We start from the raw sequence: 22,167 nt of genomic DNA, 5'->3' as shown, positions 1-22,167 counted from the left end.
AAAAGGAAATAGAGAGTGTAGCTCACATGTGGACCATTAAAATAGAGGACTGGGATAAACCTATATTTGTCAAAGTGAATTTTTAAATTATTCTTAAAAAATAAATAAATACGGGGGGGAGGGGATGCCCCCTGTTGGTATGTATTTTATATTTATTGGGTGGGATATGCCTCTGGTGTTGATCTACTGTAATAAACACTGGACCTGTCCATTTCATGTCAGAATAGGGGTAGGCAGAAGAAGCACATCCCTAGTGCATAACACTGGGGGTGGGGGGCACTAGGCACAAACCTCTACTGTCTGCCTACCCCTAGATCAGGGTCCTGGAGAATTGCTGGGATCTCTTTTTTTATCACTTTGTGATTGACTCCACCCCCCCCCACCTTCACTCTCTACTACTAACACAATAATCAGGTAATGTGGTAATTCATATCACCTCAAACTTTATAATGGAACAAATTCAAGAAACAAGATTTATGGCAAGAAAAACACAATATAAAAAGCAAGAACACCCAGTTGAAGGTTAAATGCACATACAAGAAAAGATTAAAAAGTGTTTTGTTTTGTTTTTTTTTTTAAATGTAAGGTTTTTCATGGTGTACCATGACATGAATAACGTGATATTTGGTAAATTTTATCTTTAATCATTTTGTACGCAGCTCTATAAATATGCCTGTTTGTGTACTGTTCCTAGATTATGCTACAGTCAGAGGCGGGCTAAGTTGGCCGGGCGCCCTAGGAGACCCAGCCAGCCACCTCACCCCCACTGCTGTCAGCAAACCCCTCCCCACACGCAAGCGTGCATACGTGGGGATGCTGGTAGTGGAGGGAGCGCTGAGTCGGGGTAAGAGATCCCAGACTAGGGGTGGCAACAGAAGTACCTGCCTAGTGCCCCTTTACTGTTGTGCCCTAGGCAGGTGCCTCTTCCGCCTACCCCTAGTTCTGCTCTGGCTACTGTAAAATACTGTATTGAGTGTACCTAAGTATAGAGATCCTATCTGATTTTTTGTTGTTGTTTCTTTTAGATAATGCAGAAGCAAAACATAAAGCCGCAACACCATCATAGGCCCAAATATCTTTTCAGCTCTACCCCCAATCTGTAGCTAATCATGCCACGGAAAAGGACAAAATACAGTTAATAAACATCTCCAGAAATACATTTTTATTGTTCCATTTCTTGTGATTGTGATGTATGTAATGACAGATGTTGTATGTATAGTCAAGCAGAAGAAGAAAATATAAGATTGTCTCAGTAGAATAAATGCTTATGTGTTACTTATCGGCTTTGCTCAAATGTTACGTTTTTGATAAATGTTAGTTTGATTTGTTGCTAAGATTTCTCTGACCAGCATAAGATGGTTGGAGAGTAAGCGCATTTTTGAATGCAAATTCTTGTTTTGTCCCTAGTGTTCTGTATAGTAATTGTTGACTTAAGGGTTAGGGTTAGGTTTAAGCATGTACATACACCTTTTGGAAACAACACTGTGAAAGAAGAGTTGAAAAAAGTTTTTAGCAGATGGGTTAAAATACTATTAGTCTGCTTGAATAACATTTCTATTCCTACTGGTATTTAGTAGAAGAAAAGTTAATATTTTGTTTTCATTAAGATTTTTCTCAGGGAATATTAGGGTTCCCTTGCTGTACGTCATGTCATGTATCTGTAAATGTAAAACATCATTAGTTTGTATTTTGATGGAGTTTCTGCACTGTCGGAGGTGAGCAAGCTTCACTAGCTAGAGCTTCAGCAAAATACACCATGGGGCTCAGCAAATGATGCAGATGGCTTTAAGTGTGCCTACTGTTTCATATATTTTTATCTCTACTTTAAAAAGTTATCCTTAGTTTCTGCAGCTAATACATTTTCATTTTTATTATGGCTCTTTTGTATAAATGTCAAGACAGTTGCTGTATTTGAGTTTGGCCAAATTTGCTTAACATATATACTATGCTATAGGAAGCTTTGACAGACACTGACAAGATTTACAATGTCCCATAACACTTTTACTTCAACTACCTTTTACCTAAAGTACATAATGCAGTTACTGGTTACTATAAATTCTAATTTGTTATTGTATAGCCAAAAAGAAAAATTTGAATCAACATTTTCATGTAAAAATCTTTTTTCTATGATGTTTTTATCTCATTATATTTAATATAAGCTGCACTGTTCAATCAATCCTAGAGAAAAAATATTAATTATGTCTCCAGTAGTCCTACCAAAAGAAAACAAAACAATTACAAATATACAATATCAAGTTTATATAAATGATTCAAAATTTTCTATGCTACAGATGACATGATTTCATAAAATTTTAATTTATTTCATGACAAGGCCACTATTGCTGAAAGTATTTTTTGTCTGCCCCTTTTAATTCCCATGCACTATTTCTCCCGACTGTTGAAACAGAGTAAATGTCAACTTTCTTCTCTAGCCAAGACTTCAGTTCCCATGTTGTTTTGCATGTTGTTTAATCAACAGTACTGTAAAGAAGCATACAGGGCATATTCTCTCATTTGGCACTCTAAAAATTGACATGCATTATATATAAATTAACATTTCTCCATTTATAGTTGTACAGGAAGGATGGTCCTTATTGCACAAAAAATGCTCATTATGATATAGCATTTAGATACATCTGGTTTTAAAATCTATTTTTCCCTAACTAGGGAGTCAGGGAAGTAGGCTGGGCTTAAGAAAGCTACACCCATACATATTTCGTAGGAGCATATGTGGTTTGTTTAGAAACACGGAATTTAAATTGAAATTAAGACCAAAATCTGGAAACTGGCTAATTATAATATGGTGTAATTGCTTCTACTAATTTTGAGTGAAAGAGAAGCGATTTCTCCTGTCAGACATACAACAGGGCTAGCACAAAATGAGGAGTAAAAAACTGCAACGGGAACTGTGCTAACATACGGACAAGAAAGACACAGGAGAATGTGACAGCTGGGAAAGTTCAGAATGAAGCAGAAAGCAATGATGAACAATCCCTGCTTGTGTGAGAACAAAGTGCAGTTAGCAGACGGACTTAGTGACATAGCCAGGCTGCATATTTGCATTGGTCCAGAATACAAGGTTGTGATTTGATAAGCCTGTGTACATGCTTAAAACAATATTTCCAGTAAGGAAGCAAGTTTTTACTGACTCATGCACATGAAAAATGAGGACCATTTGATGTGTTAAAAATCTTTAGATTTTACCAAATTTCCACCCTCTAGAGGAGGTAACATTAGGCTGTAAATAAAATCAGAGCTGTACATAAAGCTTTTGTCGCCCTTCAAGCCACAGTGGAGAAAATGAGGGGACTAAGATGTAATGTTTAGAGATGTAGCGAACCTCACAAAAAAAGTTCGCGAACCCGTTTGCGAACTTCTGCCAAAAAGTGCGAACTTTTGCGAACTTTGCGAACCCCATAGACTTCAATGGGAAGGCGAACTTTAAAACCTAGAAAAGCCATTTCTGCCCAGAAAACTGATTTTAAAGTTGTTTAAAGGGTGCCACGACCTGGACAGTGGCATGCAGGAGGGGGATCAAGGGCAAAAATTTCTCTGAAAAATACGTTGTTGACACAGCGTTGTGTTATGTGCTGTAAAGGGCAGAAATCACACTACATTTTTAAACTTGTGTAATAAACTGCTTTTACAAGGACTATTGGGTTACAGCAGATGATCAGCAGGACAGCTGTCCCCAGCAGGTACATACAAAGCAGTAGAAAGTAGATTACTAGTCAGCAAAGCTACCTAAACTGTCCCTCAAATCCCTGCACAGCTCTCTCCCTATGCTAACTCATCAAGCACACACAGGCAGAATGTAAAATGGCTGCTGGGCTTCGGTTTATATATGGAAGGGAGTGGTCCGGGGGTGGTCCAGGAGGGAGAGCTGCCTGATTGGCTGCCATGTATCTGCTGGCTCTGGGGTGAGAGGTCAAAATTTGGCTCCAGCTAAGGCGAACCCAAAATTGCGAACATCGCTAAAAGTTCGCGAACTTGCGAACTTGCGAACACCCGATTTTCGTGCGAATTAGTTCTCCGGCGAACAGTTCGCTACATCTCTAGTAATGTTAATGACAACAAAACAGAAGAGACTGTTGCAGCCCATTTCTGTAGGAGAGGCCTCAGCATACAGGATTTGAGGGTCACAGAATAAATGGGAATCTTCAAAACAGCAAAAAAAAATGAAGGAATGGAAATATTAATGTATCTAAACTTTTTTATTTTTTAAGCTTCTTAGCCGACTATATACATTTAACTCTAGTAGAAAATAGAACTAAATAAGGTTAGCTAAGGAAATGTAATCTCCCCTCCAAAAATAACAAAATCCCATAAATAAAAATAACCAATTTTCATCAAGTATGTATTTCATCAGACTGTGTTACAATACAAACAGATAAATATTCTTTCATGTTTAGTACTGGGACCAAATGATAAGTCCTGTGGCTTGTAGTACACACTTCCAGCTAAAGCATCAGCATTCAAGAAGGCAAACTATTGTCACTTATCTAGTAAGTATCCTTTACATTTCCCTAGCAAATCACATCACTTGACTTCAAGTAGATCTGTTTAAGAATTATCCTATTAGTTCCACATTCTAACCCTGCAAAACCATATCAAGAAAACAAATTAGACTTTGCAATCCGAATGAATCACTACATTAATATTTAGAATTCATTCTGTAGCCATCTTAAACATAAGAGACATACATTATCAGGTGCCACAAAACACATTTTCTGAGACTTTAATAGAAAATCCCTAGCAGTTTTTCCTCTTTTCTTATCCATGTTTAAAAGAAAATACAGCAGCATGTTTCTAAGCTCTGCTTACTCTTAGCCCCTGATTAACTTGAGCTTGATTTATTATGCATTCATTTAATTGCTGTGAAGGGAAAGGGAATTTAAAATCTGCCTATGCATTTGTTTATATAATTTTCTATATTAAAGCCTCCAGTTCAGTCATGCAGTGTTTACAAATACTTATTTTCTAAAGCACCGTGGAGGCAAGTATGGCATGGGATGCCCAAAAAAAAAAACCAACCTGTGGCTGTTTTTAATTCATAAATTAATTTATAAGGCCTTGTCAACCCTACTGTTTTATTCAACAATGGCCAGACTCATTTTTATACTTGCAAATAACATTTTTTTGTGCCAGAGTAACTCTCACAGTATTTCACATCCAGCATCACAGCTCAGTGAACAAACTTATATGGACATGATGCCAATATCTGATAAACAGGAACAAAATTCATATCCTGTATTCACTATTGCATTTCCTGTTATAAAAGTAAATAACAGAATGCTCCCAGCCATGAATAGAGAGAGGAGAGAGAAAGATAATTACTCAACAATATGCTTTTAAACATGTTTAAACCCAAATCCAAACCCCATTATAATTAAACCAAACTAGAAATGTCAATATAATGGCATGGTACTTAGCAAGTTCTATTTTATTAAATCCATGCCACACCAGACAAATGTGTTTTGAGATTAGCCATAGTCTTGAAAGGTGCAGTTAGAATTTATTTGCCAAAAGCAGTCATCTCAATCAGGTAAATTCAATATTGCTTTTATCAAGCTCAATTGCACAGTTAACTGTAGCTATTTTTACTAAATAAAACCCAAATAATTTTGACTGTCTGTGTCATTTTGTATTATACTTGCTTGTTGCAAGATAAAATTCATGCCTACATATGTCTACTTTAAGTAAGCTGTGAATTAATTCACTGGCTAGACACTTCCATTTTTATGTGCCCAGGGCCCACCAGGACAGGGGGCCTACATTCAGATGATTTATCTGATGTAACTTTTGACTTAAACACCCTCCAAGAATTGTAGACCACATTCTAAGCAACCGGAAGCCTTCTACATAGCTGTAGTATTAGTATTTATTATTATTTTTTAACTGTCTATTAGAATAACCTTATGTTGGAATGTTTCTTTCTTTTGGCATCCTATGTAGAAGTGGGCTGTAAGGTTCTGCTTTGTTTTCCTACAATGAGCACAAAATAAGGTCGCTTTCCTTTTTGCCTTCTTTATTGTATTCAAGCTTACCTGTTTGAGGTTACTTCTAAGAAAAATATTATAGGGCGGCTGCAAAAAAACCACCAATTAGATATTTGCCATAGGCCTACTGGTACTTTAAAGTGGCAATGCCTGATAAACTCTACTTAGATTCTTACAACTGTCTAACCCATAGGGGACATTTACTAACATTTGTATTTTTTTAATGATTCAGATTTTTTTTGCACTAAACAACAACAATACCAAATCCAAAAATACTTCATCTAAAACTTGTTAAGATCATGTAGAAGTCAATGGCAGATGTCCCTCCCTTTCCCTGGAAGATCTTTTTTTGCTTCAATTGCTTAGAGGTTTTCAGCTTTTTGATGCTGGCTTTTATGTGACAATACAAAAAAGTTGCAGTGATTGTGTGATAAGTTGGAAAAGTCACAGTTTGTGCAACTTTTCCATGACTTTTTCCCACACATGCTTTTTCAGTTGACTGACATTTGTGGAAATGTGTTTATTCAAAGTTTTACGGGTGGCATTTTTTCTTTCTTTAAGAATAAAAACTCCAAAAACCCCTCAAAAATATGAACAAGTATTTTCTGAAACCTTGACTAGATTTATTAAAGTAAAAAACATGAAAAGTTGCCAGAAAAAAAATGGCAAGTAAGAGTTGGTGAGTTTTTATTGAAGTCATTGGGAATAGTCTCTAATGACTTCATTTATATATTTCTCCAGCCTTACTTAAAGTTTTATCCATCAAAAAATATGACCACAAATATTTGGTGGCCTACTTCTTATAATTTAGTGGTACTCGGAAAAAAATGTGCTTAAGGTAAAAGGTTGAGCATTTTTTGTAGTAAATAGGCTTCCCCGGGTCAAAAATATCAAACATCAAATACCTACAGAATTTCCAGCCATTTCATCTGTGCATTTACTTAAACCGGTCTATTTATTTAAATAAACTCTTAGGGGCTGATTCATTATTCATCACTATTTTTTTACAAGTGTTAGAGATGCGTGTACCTTGTAAAAAAAAATTCAATGATTTTCTATTTATTTTCTCTGCTGAGCTGTCAAATCCAGTAAAAGACACCAGACAATATAGATATTCTGTAGATAAAGAATCCAATTCAAAGGGACTTTTTTATTTTTAAAAAATCCCAACATCATCATGGATCATTTCTGAATGTATCTCTAGTGGGGAGGGCACTAGATAAAAAGCATGAGAGAAATTTAACAAATATGATAACAAAATTAACAAATCCTAACTTATTATTAGAACTCATTATTATAACAGGCTTCTGCTAAATTCGCAGGGATGTTGATCTGCTCATGAGTATTAATTACATTTGATATAGACACACTCACTGATGAAATTCCCCATGTGACCTTGAGGTTTACCACAGGATTGAAAACAAGAACTGCAAATAAAATTGTCAGTGCAAACAGTCTACAATAAAAAGCAACAGCATTCACAATGTCTAATTGGTAAAGAGCAAGTAATAAAAGAAAGATGGAAACCAAGTGGGATTTTTCCTTCTTTAATTTCACGAAAGGGAAAATATAAGATGATAAAAAAATTTAAACTGATATAATTAATAAAAAAGAGTCAAGAGAATGAATAAGGTAACATAAGTACAAATATTGCAAGGAGCTTATGAATGAAGCCAATTTCAAGTTACTGAACAAATATTGTTGAGAAAAAATAAGCAAGGCATATATTGTGCTGAGGGAGCAAAAATGCTTAATAGGCACTCCAAGTGCTTAACTCCAGGCTAGAAAATGTACAAATTTTTCGGCAGACATGGATTTGCCGCAGAAAAATTAGCTGCACTACAAAGAACTAGCATCAAGATAAATAGTTGCACATGTAATTTTTTTTGACGCACACATCCAAAAATGATTGCACACAGCAAAAAAAACCTTCAAAAACTTTAAAAAAGTCAATTTTTTGATGCACAACCTTTCACTGTTTCGAAAATTTTATGTTGTTTCATGAAAATCTTTTGAAAGATTCGCAAATTTTTGGGCAAAGCTAAACGGGACAGATTCTTATTGCCAATACCAATGATTGCTGATCAGTCAGACTCTGACTTTTGAGCAAAAACTCCTAGTGCATTCCAGGACAATGATATTTATAAATATAGAGCCATTTAAATTATGCATGTGGTAAATTTAATGTAAGTAAATATAAAAATAAAATGATGCATATTCTTATGACAAACACAAGGTCCTTAGAAATATGATGGCATAAGTCCCCTTCTCTCTATAATCTATTTAAAACAACCCCTACTTATATATCTTGAGATCCCCTAAAGTTTCCAGACAACTGTCAATAGTTTCGTCCTGTATAATATGAATAACAAATTTAAATGAGATGCTACAAAAGCCATGCCACAGAGTTAAAATGCATGTAAGACAGGAAATAAAACTAAAGTTTTACATAAATGTGTAATTAGAACAAGTTATGGCTATTGGCTTCACTTTTAGTCATCTATATACAAATAGGGGAACATGAAGAGTTTAGAGAGGAAAACATAAGCTTTTAGTATGATACATTGAGTAATATTCTAAGACTATTTGCAACGGCTATTCATGTTTTATTTATTTAATCATTTAACTTTTTTGATCTGCAACTATCCAGTTAGTTAGAATATCTATGGCTAGCTTGTTGGTAGGGTCCCAGGTTCCAGGTATACATATATATGTAGTTAATTAGGTAGTTAATTCATTAGTTCATTAGTAATAACAATTGGGTTTTTTTTTTTTTTTTTTTTTGCAATTCAGATTTTTTAGAGCTAAAAAATCTAAATCTGACAATTCGTCAGCAAAAACTTGTCAAGATCCTGTAATAATCAATGGCAGATGTACCTTATTTGCTTCTACATTTTAGAGGTTTAGAGGAAAAGTGGAGGTTTCCATGTAACAACTTGAAAAAGTCGTTTCACAGCTTTTCTGTGACTTTTTCCCACATGTACATTTCAGTTCAGACTTTTAGGTAAATGTCAGACATTTGTGGAAATGGGTTTATTTAAAAAAATTTTTAAAAGAAGCAACAGAATAGTTAGAGTTTTAGTAAATCTGCCCTATAGTGGTGCAATGTTTTGGTCACAAACAAGTGTCTTTTCTCAAGACTTAATGGTCACTGGTTTGTGACTGAAACATTGCACCACTTTTGCACATTAAAAATGTTTTAGTGCCACCTATTGAGTGCAGTGCTGGTTATTATTATAAATATAATAATAATTATTATATTATAAAAGTGTTTTAAATAATCACTTTTTTTTATTACTGCAGTTAAGTAACAGTTACATTTTAAAATATTATATTTAGCTTAAATGCTATAAAATATATGTTTTTTTTATTTTTTTTTAACATTCCAGGTACAGATTTGAGGTTAAATCTCTGGGAGGCACCTACTAGGCATCTAACTGTCCAGTTAAAAAATAGCTCCTGACAAGTTATAGAATTCTATAGAGTCTAGTTATATGGCATTGTCTGAAAAAAAGTCTCAACAGAATAGCACAGGAAATACAATGATTTTCCTTATGTACCTTAATGTTGAGAAAATACATTAAATACTTTTTGTACTAACATGATTAGAACTTTTAGTTAATTTACAAAAGATATTTTTTATTTTTTTATTTTGTCTAAAAATAAACAATATCTTTTGTGAATTAACTAAAAGTTCTAATCATGTTAGTACAAAAAGTATTTAATTCAAACAAGATTGCAGTGAAAATGTTAACGTAGAAATGAATAAATGATTCTTGCTGATTAGCGCTTAGCTCTCACCATGTTAACAACAAATAATTCTAGTGTCATGCTCTGGTTGTCCTGTCACCAATATACTCATTACAGCCCATTTAACGGACAGTTATATATCTTTTTTCCTATAACTTAATTTCCAAAATCCCTTATGCCACTGGCCAGCTTAATGATATGGTGTGGAAGCCTAACTCCAGCTGTTGCCAAGGTTTTTCTATAGAAACTTCTCATTGAGTGGAAGCAATTAAACAATAGAGAATGCAGCTCACACAAAATAAACTTCAAGGCTCTGATCCATTTGATATTTTCTCAAATAGTCTATGCTCAGGGAGCTTGCAGTTATTCTGTAGGTTATCTATAGTGATAACTAGTAGCATAACAAACATAACATAGGTTGTTCATAGTGATTTTATCTGCCTATAGAACCCCATCACCTTTTTCACCATCTTTTGTTCTCTCCAGGTAGTGCAAGGAGAGTTTATTACCATATTTATTTTAGATCTGGGTTTCAATCCTCAGAGATGCCAAAAAATGTAGTGGCCAGTTAATAGACTGGCATGAATCAATCTGGTGGTTGACTGGCAACAGAAAATGTATTGCTATGGTAACTACCCCAAGAGCATTGTTAAGTTCACAAGGCACATTTGACAGACAAGTTAAGTGAATTATTGGAACATCCTTTACTTTGTATTATCTGAACCTGTGCATGAAATACAGGAGTAGCAATACCTCACAATCATCAGCTACAGTAAAACTTGGACTAGTTCTTGTTTTGGAATTTTGCAATTGGAAAGAAGGTATACAGTACACAGTGGAGCATATCAGTTTTTGTATTAAATTTAAGGCTGACAATGCAATATTTATGCTATTGGGTCCCATCTTGAACTCTTTCCTTTATTTAAACATTAGAATAATATGTTTTACATTACCAGGTTTTAACAAAAGTCAGTGTTATGTCTGCAGATTACATGCATGTTGATGGGTGAGAAAGATACTGCATCATAACATTGTAGGTATTTGCATAATTTTACAAATGGCATATGATAATAAACAAGAGCAGAAAGGATTCTGCTAATAATAATAATAATAATAATAATAATACTACAATAAATATACCTACCATGAACTGTGAGATGTACTTGCAATGTTCTTGGACTGTGTTCAGTTTGTACTGAACAAGTATATGGTCCATCATCTGAAACATCTACTTTTTGTATCCGTAGACTATATTCCTGCTTGCTTGATGTTGCAATTGAAACTCTAGGGTCCACAGACCACTTGTCACCCCCCGCAAATATAATACTTGACCGATTAAGCCAGGCACCTTTTGAAGCTCCCTCTTCCAAGAAACACCTATGGACATACAAGATGAATTTAGTATTTTAACATTTAATAAAACCTACAGTTAACAAACACAATATAGCATAAATGTAACTAGTTATAGACAGGTATTAATTCAAATTACAAATGGAAAATAATGTTAAAAATATATAAAAGTCAGTGCCAGAAAGCTGTTGCAAAGTTTGTATTGCTAGCATTAAATAGAAGATATTTTAATGCTAGGAATGTGGACATATTTCTGAAGAAATATAAATAACTGTATAAACCAAACACTTAGCACATCTCTGTAAACCTAATAAGTAAAAAGTAAAATCTGAAGACTTTCTGTGAAAATTTTTAACTTGCTGTAATTTTTTTTTTTTTTTTTGTTTGGTTGCTTGTTGCGTGTTTGGATTTTCAAAAGGTTCCTAATATATAATGTACCAGATTTAAATCAATGAGACAAAATTATTTTGATGATATGATTTATAACATAAAAACTCAAGGCTGTTGAGACACTCACTTATGACGGGTAAGTTCTGTATAAAGGGACACATAAATTCCCCCAGTGTCCCCTATAAAGACAACCCAAGGCAGTTGAGGTAGGAGATAAAGGTATATAAATTTACTATATATGCAAGGTATAAAGTAGAATATAAAAGTCACAAGGGCCTGACATGATAGTGCTGACTAGCTAAGCCCCTACGTGCACTTTGCTATTTGCACAGCTATAACCACAGAGCACACAGAAAGTTGTAAAAGGGGTATCATATACTTTTTAGATAAGGTATGTCATCCTCTATAAAGGCTAAGACTTTCAGGGTCTCATTTGAAGCTGTTAGTGACATATTTCAGTTGCTGTTCTGTGTTGCTGATAGCTTCCACAAGACTCTGCGTTTGTTTGATTAATAAATAAATAATTTCATATACTGAGAAAATTGTCTTGGGGTCTTGTTGTGTAGTAAAGTTCTGGTTGGTTAAAATTACATGTATATATATGCTTAGGAACTAAAAAACGTGCGCACCAGTCCCATAGTCCCCTATCTATGCATACATATCTGTATATTATCCTATATTATCCAAAGGAAGAAAAAAAAAATGTAAGTAAGACACTGAAATGAACTGGTTCATATGAAACTTTTATTAGGACAATCAATATTTAATACAAGTAAATATTAGAAATTAAAATGGCATAGCTGAAGAGAGTAAAGCAATCCCAAATTAAACTTGCATTGGAAAAAGTGCAGAGGTGTACATCTAAACTAATAGGAATGGAATAAGTGGATTACTAACAAAGTTAATATTGTTTTATCTGAAAAAGAGGAGGTTATGAGGCAACATGATAACAAATATCCTTATAAACAAAAAATGGGGGGACTGTTTTTTTACAGAAATGACTCTTAACTCTTTACGGTGGTCAGGGGCAATAGTTTCCCTTTCTGCTTCTCAAAAGCAGTAAAAGGCTTAAATACAGCTTAGATAAAGTTTCTTCCATGTATAAGTGTGTGTATATATATATATATATATATATATATCACATCAGCATCACCGAGCAACACCGAGTTTATTGCAAAAAAATCAATAGTGGACTATATATACAGTATGTATTTATAATCAGTAATTTTTATAGTGCTGACAAATATCCATAGTGGTTTATACATTATTTACATTGGTTCATGCCCTAGTGGAGCTTACAATCTAAAAATAATTATTACATTCACACAAAGTAGGGCCAATCTTATAAGAAGTCAGTTAAAGTGCCTGTTTGTTTTTGGAGTGTGAGACAAAACCAGAGTATCTAAAGGAAACCATGCAGACACTGGGAAAACACACAAACTCCCAGCAGATAGTGCCCTAGCCAGAATCAAACTTGGGACCCCAATGCTACAAGGCAACAGTGCTACCCACTGAGCCACCACACTGCCTATTACATATGTACTTGCCCGACTCAAATGATGACTGCAAATGATGTCAACTGCAAATTAGGGGGTGCCTATATTGATTCTGGATAAGGAAATAATAAAAAATAGATAAATATGTTGATTATATTGAAAGCTTTTTCATCTCCCATAAGAGCACAGAAGATTCAAAAGAGCCTTTACATATGAAGTCTATGCTTAACAAAAAATATGATTCAAAATAATGGAATAAATGTAGGCACTTTTCTTGTACAGGACAGGTTCACAACAAACAAAGCTCACAAAGCTATACAAAACCCTACCTGATTACTGCATATCATTATTTTTACCTGTGATATACTTGTCTACCACCTTTCCAACACTCTAATATGTCTAATAAATAAAGTTTTTTTCATCTTTTCTGTCCCACTGTTGTTTATAATGTCCAAATATACCGACAGACAAAAAAGGAAAAAGGTTGTGCTCTATCTTGAAAGTTTAAAAAGTTTTTTATTTCTTAATTAAAACCATGGGTAACTGCTAAGGTGTAAGAGCCTGACGTGTTTCAAGTATGAACCGTTAATCATAATCCAAAAATAAAAAAAAGGACAAAGTTGAAAAAATTAAAAATTGAACCTTGAGGTATTCTATTTTCTGTTCAATTCACTTTTAAACAACTTCCATTAGCTGGGACAACCTGAACCATAACCTTGACTCTGTTTTACTTTAAAACTTAAATTCTATTTACTGTACTTGACCCCTAAAAGTGCTAAACAGCTGTCTGTTAGATATAAAAGATGCTGCTGAAAAGAATAATGTATTTTCAATTTATGATTTATCTATGTCTCTTTGTAAGACCACCTAAGTTGCCTGACTAAATTCAGGTAAAGTTGTCCATATGTGCTATTGACATGGTCATTAATTATAAATTACCACGGCCTTCAGAGAAAATATATCTTTTTGTATGCAACCTCTATTAAAAAATAAGGGGAAAAAAAGAACTCAGTCTATTAACCCTGTGGAATGCTGTTTACTATTAATAAAATGTATTATAGGTTCCTAAGCTGTAGGGATGCCTTTCCTAAGGATCGTAGCCTCAGTTGATACAGTGGCATCAATATTTCTACAAATCTGTTATGCTGGTATGAGCTAAGTGGGGTCAATATGAATATCAAAGAAAAGTTTAAGATTTGGGGGTGAATGTTAATTTGTTGTGCTGCATATCACTGGAACTATAGCAGATTGACTGTAACATGAATGGTTCTATGTATTTGTGACCTTGTTGCATATTATGTTGACCTCATAAAATAAAGGTCAAATCTGTGGCATAAATATACAAAACACCTAGAGGCTAATTCATGCATTCATGTCAAAGATTGCAATTTTTTTCATTATTGCGGGTTTTTGTATTTTTGCTGCTTGTATATTTTCTTCCCAGTTGCTAAAACCTTCATCTCTGCGGGTTTTTGGCAGCAACATTTTAATGTTTTATCATTTTCTTTAGTGAAAATTTGATCAGCAAAAAATAAAAAGAGATCAAACAAAAGATCATCCAAACTGTGGCAAAATGCAATCTTAAAAACTGTTAGTGCCGGTACTGGCTGCATCTGCAAAGTAACTGCCTTCTGCCCATGTACCTGTTCTGCCATCCAACAGAATCACAGTACTCACAGAAACAATAGAGCCCTTTAAAGGACAAGGAATTTCCCAAATTTAAAACCTGGTCAAACAATAGTACCCCAGTGCCCCTTACAAAATGTATTTTTGTTATTCACCAAACCCCCATACTTTTACTGCAGGAATCCTAAAAAAACTCTATAGTTTGGTGTACATGCCTTCTCACTCAATCAGTGCATGCATTCTTAGATTCAGGAGTTCTTTATGTTTTGTACACATGCAATATAGTATTGGCCTAACTCTGGAAGTACTTCTATGGATGAATGTAACATCAGCCAAGGCTTGGAAAAATATATACCTGCTGTAGTGCTACTGGAGTAATGATTAATGGCCTATTTAAAGTGCATCCTAACACATGGCCAATTGTTTATCTAAGGGTTTACTTGTCCTGTATAGTGATAAGCGAATCTGTCCCACTCTGATTCTCTGAAAAATTTGTGAATCTTTCAAAACATTCAGTTATAAGCCATAGTCCTTGTTTATTAGTTTAAATAAGAATGTGGCAAAAAATCTTTTGAGGCACTGAGGGACCTTTTAAGGAACCTGGAATATACCAAACCTTAACAGATCGACCCAGCCAACTGATTGTACCTGGCCTGGACCAATGTATCGGGGACAGCCAGCACCAGAGTATAATGAGTTGATTTGGTAGAAAAGAGTTCTAAAGAGCTCTAGCAGTTAATACATTTATACATGAACACATATGTAAACTATTAAATATGTAGATATATTAAATATACCTACAATAGTAGGCATTTCACTCCATGCAAAAGTAAATTTATTTAAAAAGGACCATGTTCAAATTAAATACAGGAATAATAATATCTTTAAAATATGTATCATCTTTATGACCTGTACATAATATATATTATCTGTAAATTACATTGTATAGACATAATTAAAATAAAACATAGAGGTAAATGTAAAAGAAGAACTAATATTATGTTGAATAAAACTGCACTTTTCCTGTTCTTAACATTGCCATTTTTGCAATTATTAACATACTTCACATTAAATTTACCAGACTTTGTTACTGACAACTGTATGAAACTAATAATCCAGGAAAAGGAACAAAGTGTATTGCAAAAACTAATTTAACATCAGCTTCAACATCTCCCATATCAAAGAGCAGAAGCTTTAAAGGTCATTCTTAATTGAAAGTCTTTCCAACTCGTATTGAGTGAAAAAATGCATGTCCCACTATAAAGTAACAAAAAAGTGAAATATCCAGCACTCTAACAATGGGGTTATACTGCTTGGTCTTTAAAAATATTGTAAAATGTTTAAAATCAACAAAGGGACCATAACCTTATATCAGCATTATTTTTTCAAAACGATTTCAACCGTAGGGTTCAGTAGATCTCAGCATATTTTCAGAGGACTAGAAGATGTAAAGAAAATTGTGTGCCCTGCCCCCTGTTACATTCACAAAGAGACGGGGTGTCATCTTTTATTTCTAGACACAATTGATTTTTCTTTTTGTTAGGGTGTTTTTGTCTGTAGCAAGGTAAAAGTCATAAAACTGATTGGCAGGATGGCACTATTTCTCTTTGTCTGAGAATGGTAACAGTCATAATTCAGAGTGACAGCTGCACACCATTGCCAAAGAATACAATTTTAATATATACTTTTAGGGTGGAAAGGTATTTCAGGTATTCAGATCTAGCTATTGATTTGCTTATCCAAATAAGCTTTAATTTTAGTTGTTTGGAACAATAATTGTATACATTTGCCTCTTGGAGCACATAAATCCATTGGTATGCAGTGCACTAAACAAAATGTGCAGACAATTTGGGGCAGATTTATCAAAATTTGAAATTAGAGCCCACTACGAAAAAATTTACCCACTCTCTAATCATTCGTATGGAATTTTTAAATGTGAAATGGTGAAAAAACATTATTTGCTTTTATTTCAGTCTATGCTTTTTGCATAAAAACAATTGTTAATTGGTTTTGTACAGGGATTTCCTTACATGTATAGTTTACGAGATGTAATACCTGTGAAGCAAGAGTGTATCTATTTCTGGATCAGATCTCCTGATGGGTCTTCAAAAAACCCCATAGTATAGATTAATTGGCCTGGAAGCCAAAAAAAAGTGTACAGCAGAGTATCAAACACAAGCTGGGTGGCCCAACAGGGTAAAGATATGGTCATTTGGTTACCTTGTCAGATGGATGCAGCTGCCAGTGTATGTCAAGATATTAGGGTTGATTCACTAAAGTGCGATAAGCGTTATCGCTAGGGATGTAGCGAACCTAAAAAAAAAGAGTTCCCGAACACGTTCGCGAACTTACGCCAAAAAGCGTGAATATTCGCGAACTTTGCAAACCCCATAGACTGCAATGGGAAGGCGAACTTTAAAACCTAGAAAAGTCATTTCTGGACAGAAAACTAATTTTAAAGTTGTTTAAAGGGTGCCACGACCTGGACAGTGGCATGCAGGAGGGGGATCAAGGGCAAAAATTTCTCTGAAAAATACTTTGTTGACACAGCGTTGCGTAAAATTGCAAAGGCAGCTGGCAGACCTAGCGGAAATACACTGCGTTTTTTGCTATTTTGCGCTATTACCACCATGGAAAGTGGATTTGCTGAAAAACACCATGTATGGCTTGCACGGCGTTTTTAGGCCGAGAAAAAACGCAGCGGAAAAACGCCACACGAACCCAAATTGCGAACATACGCGAAAAGTTCGCAAACTTGCACGTTCGCGAACACCCGATGTTCGCGCGAATTAGTTCGCCGGTGAACAGTTCGCTACATCTCTAGTTATCGCATGGGTTTTTGCGTTAAAATTTATGCAAAAAAATGCGCAATTCGCTAAAGTATTATCGCATGCGTTAAGTCGCATATCGTGTGCGTTAAATAGCGGGCAACCATATGCGTTCATTTTAATGCATTTCGTTAATTAGCGCGCAGGAATAATACTAACGCGTGATTCACAAACACTTAGATGTGCTAAATATCGCATTAGTCTGTGCGAAAATTAACACCTACTTGGGGCAGGGGGTAATTATAGAAAAGTTCAGTTCATGAGCTTTTGGCAACACAATATGGACTTTGCAGTGTGCTTTATGCAAGTATGTGTTGGCCCTAGAGTGATGTAGCCTCCAGTTTGCAGGGAAATGGTCATTTTCAGAACAGTAGTTTTCCGAAAGTAATGGCGTGTATGGCTAATATGGTGTGCTTTTTTTGCATGCGGTGACAATTTGTGCGCGCTGCGTTAATTAGCGTGCATCAAATACCGCATGAAAATAGTCTTCCCGACTTAAATAACGCAAGCAGCATCGCTTCTAAATTAACGCAAGTATCCTTTTAGTGAATCATGTTTTAAGATGCAAAAAATTAGACGCGATAAAATTTTTACCGCATGCTATACATAGCGCTCATTTTAACGCACCTTAGTGAATCAGCCCTTTAGGGGCATATTTATCACCCATTGATATAAGGCTTCTTAAAATCCCATTGGGATGAATAGAAAGTGGGTACAATTTTCTGTGCTGAGCTTTAATCTCACATTTTGATAAATCTGCCCCATAATGAGATACCAGTTAACCACTTCCACATAAACTCCTTCTTTGCCTAAAACACAGGCAGGATAGAGCTGAAGCAGAAGTGCTCATTATCTATTACTGCAGCAACTCCAGGAAACAAGTGTAAAAGTATAAACAATGTATACATCCTTTTCAATGTTAAATAAAATATTACATTACACAATTAACAGCACACATACTAACTTCAAACTCGTATTGACTATTTAGTGCTTTCTTCAGGAAAATGAAATAAAGGGCTAACTGAGTCCATTGACTTAACCCCTTAACATATCACTGATAAACATATCAAACGTCTTTTTTTTTTTGTGTTTTAAATGTATTCATTTTTCATATTGACACATGTTTTCACATGAAAGCATGACATTTCTTTCTAAGTGGCAACTAACTATATATAACAGTGTTTTATCTCTCCAAATATTTCCTATACAGTATGTGTAGGCCATGCACAATTTGTATAGCTATTAAGTAGTCTGTTTTCCACTGACTGTGCCAAGCAAATTTAGTTTATCGTTGCCTATACAGAACACCAATGTGTCCATATTCTACATCTGTTTGATTTTCTGTACACCTGTATGTATGTGTAATCCCTAAACACGATAAAGTGAATCATTATTGTACTAAAAGAAGACATTGATTATGCATTAGCATTCAATTGCATAATGAGGCTAAGCTCATGTTCCAATTCATAAATCAGTGCCATTACAAGCTGGCAACTAATACTTTTGTTTCATGAATGAAGCCTATTGAGGTCTGTCTAGGGAGATGAGATGCAGTAAAACAGCCACTTACATAACACAACTTTAATGTATTACCAGTTTAAAGTTAACTGACTGACAAAATGAATGCAAATAAATGTTGCCAAATGCATTGGAGTGAATGGGCATTTTGCAGCATTTTTCTCCTGCAAAACACCTTGGGGTTAATGCACACATTTTCTCAAATTCTTTTTTCTTGTGCCAAATTGTTAATTCTCCCATGCAACAAACCCTGATTTTTTTTCCAGCAAATCAAAACACAGCAAAATTGTAGCAAAGATTGATGAAAATGTCACTACTCGTGAAAGCACTAATTTCACATCAAATCTGTATCAGGCAAAAAAATGTGCTCACACTTATGGCCAAATTTATAAAATAATTGTCACGATCTCCCTGAGGAGACACCATGGAGTACCAGGAAGGTGGGAGCCTGAAGACTGGGTAACCCGGAGTGTAACCATAAGTCACAGAACTGGTGTCAGAGGCCATGATGATAATGTAGAACTTTAATACTAGTAACGTAACAGTGCACACAATGGAAATACACACTGCATATATAACACGGCAGGCAAAGGCAGAATCCAAAACAGGCTAAAGGTCAGGGCAAGCGGCAGTCAAGCGAAGTCAAGGACAGGCCAAGGTCAAAACCAGGAAATCAAGGCAGAACTAGGAAGGGCACAGGAACAAGGCAGAAAGCAGGATCAGGACACGGAACTGGAGCTTGGAACCAGTGAGAACAAGAATAGACACAGGAACAGGGAACACGGAGGCAGGGTCACAAGAAACAATTAATGACCAAGCAAGGGGCAATGGTCAGGGAAAGGCTTATAAAGGGTGAAGATTAGGAGATGGGAAACACATGAGGTTAATGAGGTGGGCGGAGGAAAGGGAGCAGACAGAAAGTAGCAGACAGACAAGAGGAGGATCAGACAGCCCAAAATGCCTCCAGTGGCTACAGAGGCAAATGCCAGGAACAACCCAAGTGGTGTTCGAATCCTTGCTGATCCTGACAATAATAGATTTTCCACCATTTATTAAGGGCCACATTTATAATGCTTATTTTTCATTTCATCAGATGGTATTTTTAGTGCTAAAATTGTGTATTCAAAGAATTAAAACACACATTTATTGTTATTTATCAAGTGTAAAAACCACAAAAAAAACATACAAAACAATGGCATCAAAAATTGGTGAGTTAAGCCAACATTTGTGCTGTTTGCATTTGTGAGGTTTTTTTTGCAGTTAAAAAAATCAACAAAAACTGCAAAAATTAGAATTTTGATAAATCTGCCTCCAGCACTTTCTAACTGCAATTACAGGGTTTTAAGGTATTTACACATTTATCAAATATGCATGTGTAACTTCATCAGGTAAACAACATTTAGCCCTTTAGGATGTTAGAGAGTCAGCAGTAGTGGTTTTGGAATTGCTCTCTCTTCTGCACTGGAGCTTGAATTAAGAATTTTACATGCTGAAATTAATTTTTCCACTACAGATTATTTTAGCCTATTTTATTAAACACATTCAATATTATGGTATATACGGTATCTTACTTTTTAATTGGTTACATAAACTGCTTACGAAATTGTCAGCAATTGCATTCTCATTATAAAATGATTCTCTCACTAACTACCTATTTATTATTAAAGGTAATTTAGGCATAACCACAAAATAGTACCCAGAGATTAAGGTATTGAATTCAAGGTATTGAATATTTTTTATTTGGACAGGTTTTCCTTATTAACAAATAAGCAAGCATTCAATATACAAGATTATTCACTAACTTAATTCACTAACTCACAACCTTGAAAATTGATAAATAAGCGCACAAGAGTAAATTTTTAGGTAAGAGACAGAAGACAAAAGACCTATCAACTTTAACTATAACATTTGTGTTTTGTTAATGAGGAAAACTAGCATAGGTCAGACTGTCTTTAGAGAAATACCAAAATCCCATTAAAAAAAAGCTTGTGGCAATAGGCTTTTTTTGCTGATACAAAAATTCAAGCTACCAATAATCTGCCAGTTTCTCATAGGAGTTACTCTACCACTTTAAAAGGAGCAATTAAATCATACAGCAAAGGTGAATCATTAAATATCATTATTCTTAGGGGCACATTTACTAATCCACGAATCCGAATCACGAATGGGAAAAAATCGTATTGGAAACGAAAATTTTGGAAGATCGCAAATATCACGAAAATGCTTACGAAAAAAATCGTATTAGTCACGATAATATCGTATTGGCGATCTGAAAGTCACAAAATTTTCGTACCGAACAATTGTAAACAGCGGTAAAACCTTTCCGTTTTTTTCGTGCAAACGTCCGAAAAAGTCGTGCGCCGTATGAAAAAGTCGTGCGCCGTACGAAAAAGTCGTGCGGACGCCCGAAAAAATCTGCAAAAATACGCTCGGAGCGTTCGTGCCTTTGTAAATGTGCCCCTTAGACTTTATTCACTAAATCACAGAAAGTTCCAGAAAGCTTGTAATTTTCAGCTGTCAAGACCTTATTATAAAATGTAAAAGCAGACTATAATATTGCATTATGTAGTTTCTCCAAGTTCATCTTATATTATTTACTTTTATCTGGAAAGGACTGTTTCAGATAATGTAGATGACCCTCTTAAAATCATATGATATATAAATGTGATATATTATAGACTATATAAATATGGATATGCATCTCTTGTTCCTCCTTTTGGGACCTAACCCACAAGGCAGGGTGCAAGGTGTAACAGACATAGTACAACAATTTTTGTAGATATTTTCATCTCTTAGCTAAAGGCCTATGGCATCAGTAAGGGCCACCATCAAGGAGGTATAGGGGGTACTGTAGTCAGGGGTTCTGTGGGAAAGGATCCTTCCAAATCTCACCTACTTACTACAACCGATCTTGGGACCCCCAATATGGGGTTTTGGTAAGTGGGTGAGATTTGGAGGGATCATAAGTGGGTTTGCAACAACTGGGGAGTAGCCAGGGTAGGACAAAGATGGAGTTTTGCATAACTGGAGAATGGCCAGGTTCCAGGCAGATCAGGGGCATGGCTGTGCATGCAAGGCACATTTTATTTACTGGGGCCCCACTTCTCTGGTTGGTAGGGGCCACCACTGAGGGGGCCCAGGTAACCAGTAGGCTAATAAATGAGCCCCCCCCTGGGAAAGAGACCCTGCTAACTTATGAGCATGTGGCCC

The 22,167-nt window shown here is 35.2% G+C and overlaps 1 protein-coding gene and 1 long non-coding RNA gene across 4 annotated transcripts in view; one reads left to right on the top strand and one right to left on the bottom strand.

Moving 5' to 3' along the window:
* negr1 (neuronal growth regulator 1) overlaps positions 1-22,167 on the bottom strand; it is a 282,343-nt gene that overhangs the window by 167,778 nt on the left and 92,398 nt on the right. For all 3 annotated transcript variants that reach the window (XM_031899790.1, XM_012960537.3, NM_001113066.1), the window contains exon 2: positions 10,894-11,126. In XM_031899790.1, coding sequence (XP_031755650.1) covers positions 10,894-11,126 — 233 coding nt within the window. The remainder of the gene's footprint in view (positions 1-10,893; positions 11,127-22,167) is intronic.
* On the top strand, positions 699-1,157 carry LOC116410417. Its single transcript, XR_004222379.1, has 2 exons — positions 699-844; positions 1,026-1,157. It is a non-coding gene; the product is annotated as an uncharacterized LOC116410417 (long non-coding RNA).

The sequence above is a fragment of the Xenopus tropicalis genome, chromosome 4, assembly GCF_000004195.4.
Source record: "Xenopus tropicalis strain Nigerian chromosome 4, UCB_Xtro_10.0, whole genome shotgun sequence".
NCBI classification, from domain to species: domain Eukaryota; kingdom Metazoa; phylum Chordata; class Amphibia; order Anura; family Pipidae; genus Xenopus; species Xenopus tropicalis.
The sequence above is the reverse complement of the archived record's forward strand: the minus strand, read 5'-3'. Positions and strand labels throughout refer to the sequence as shown.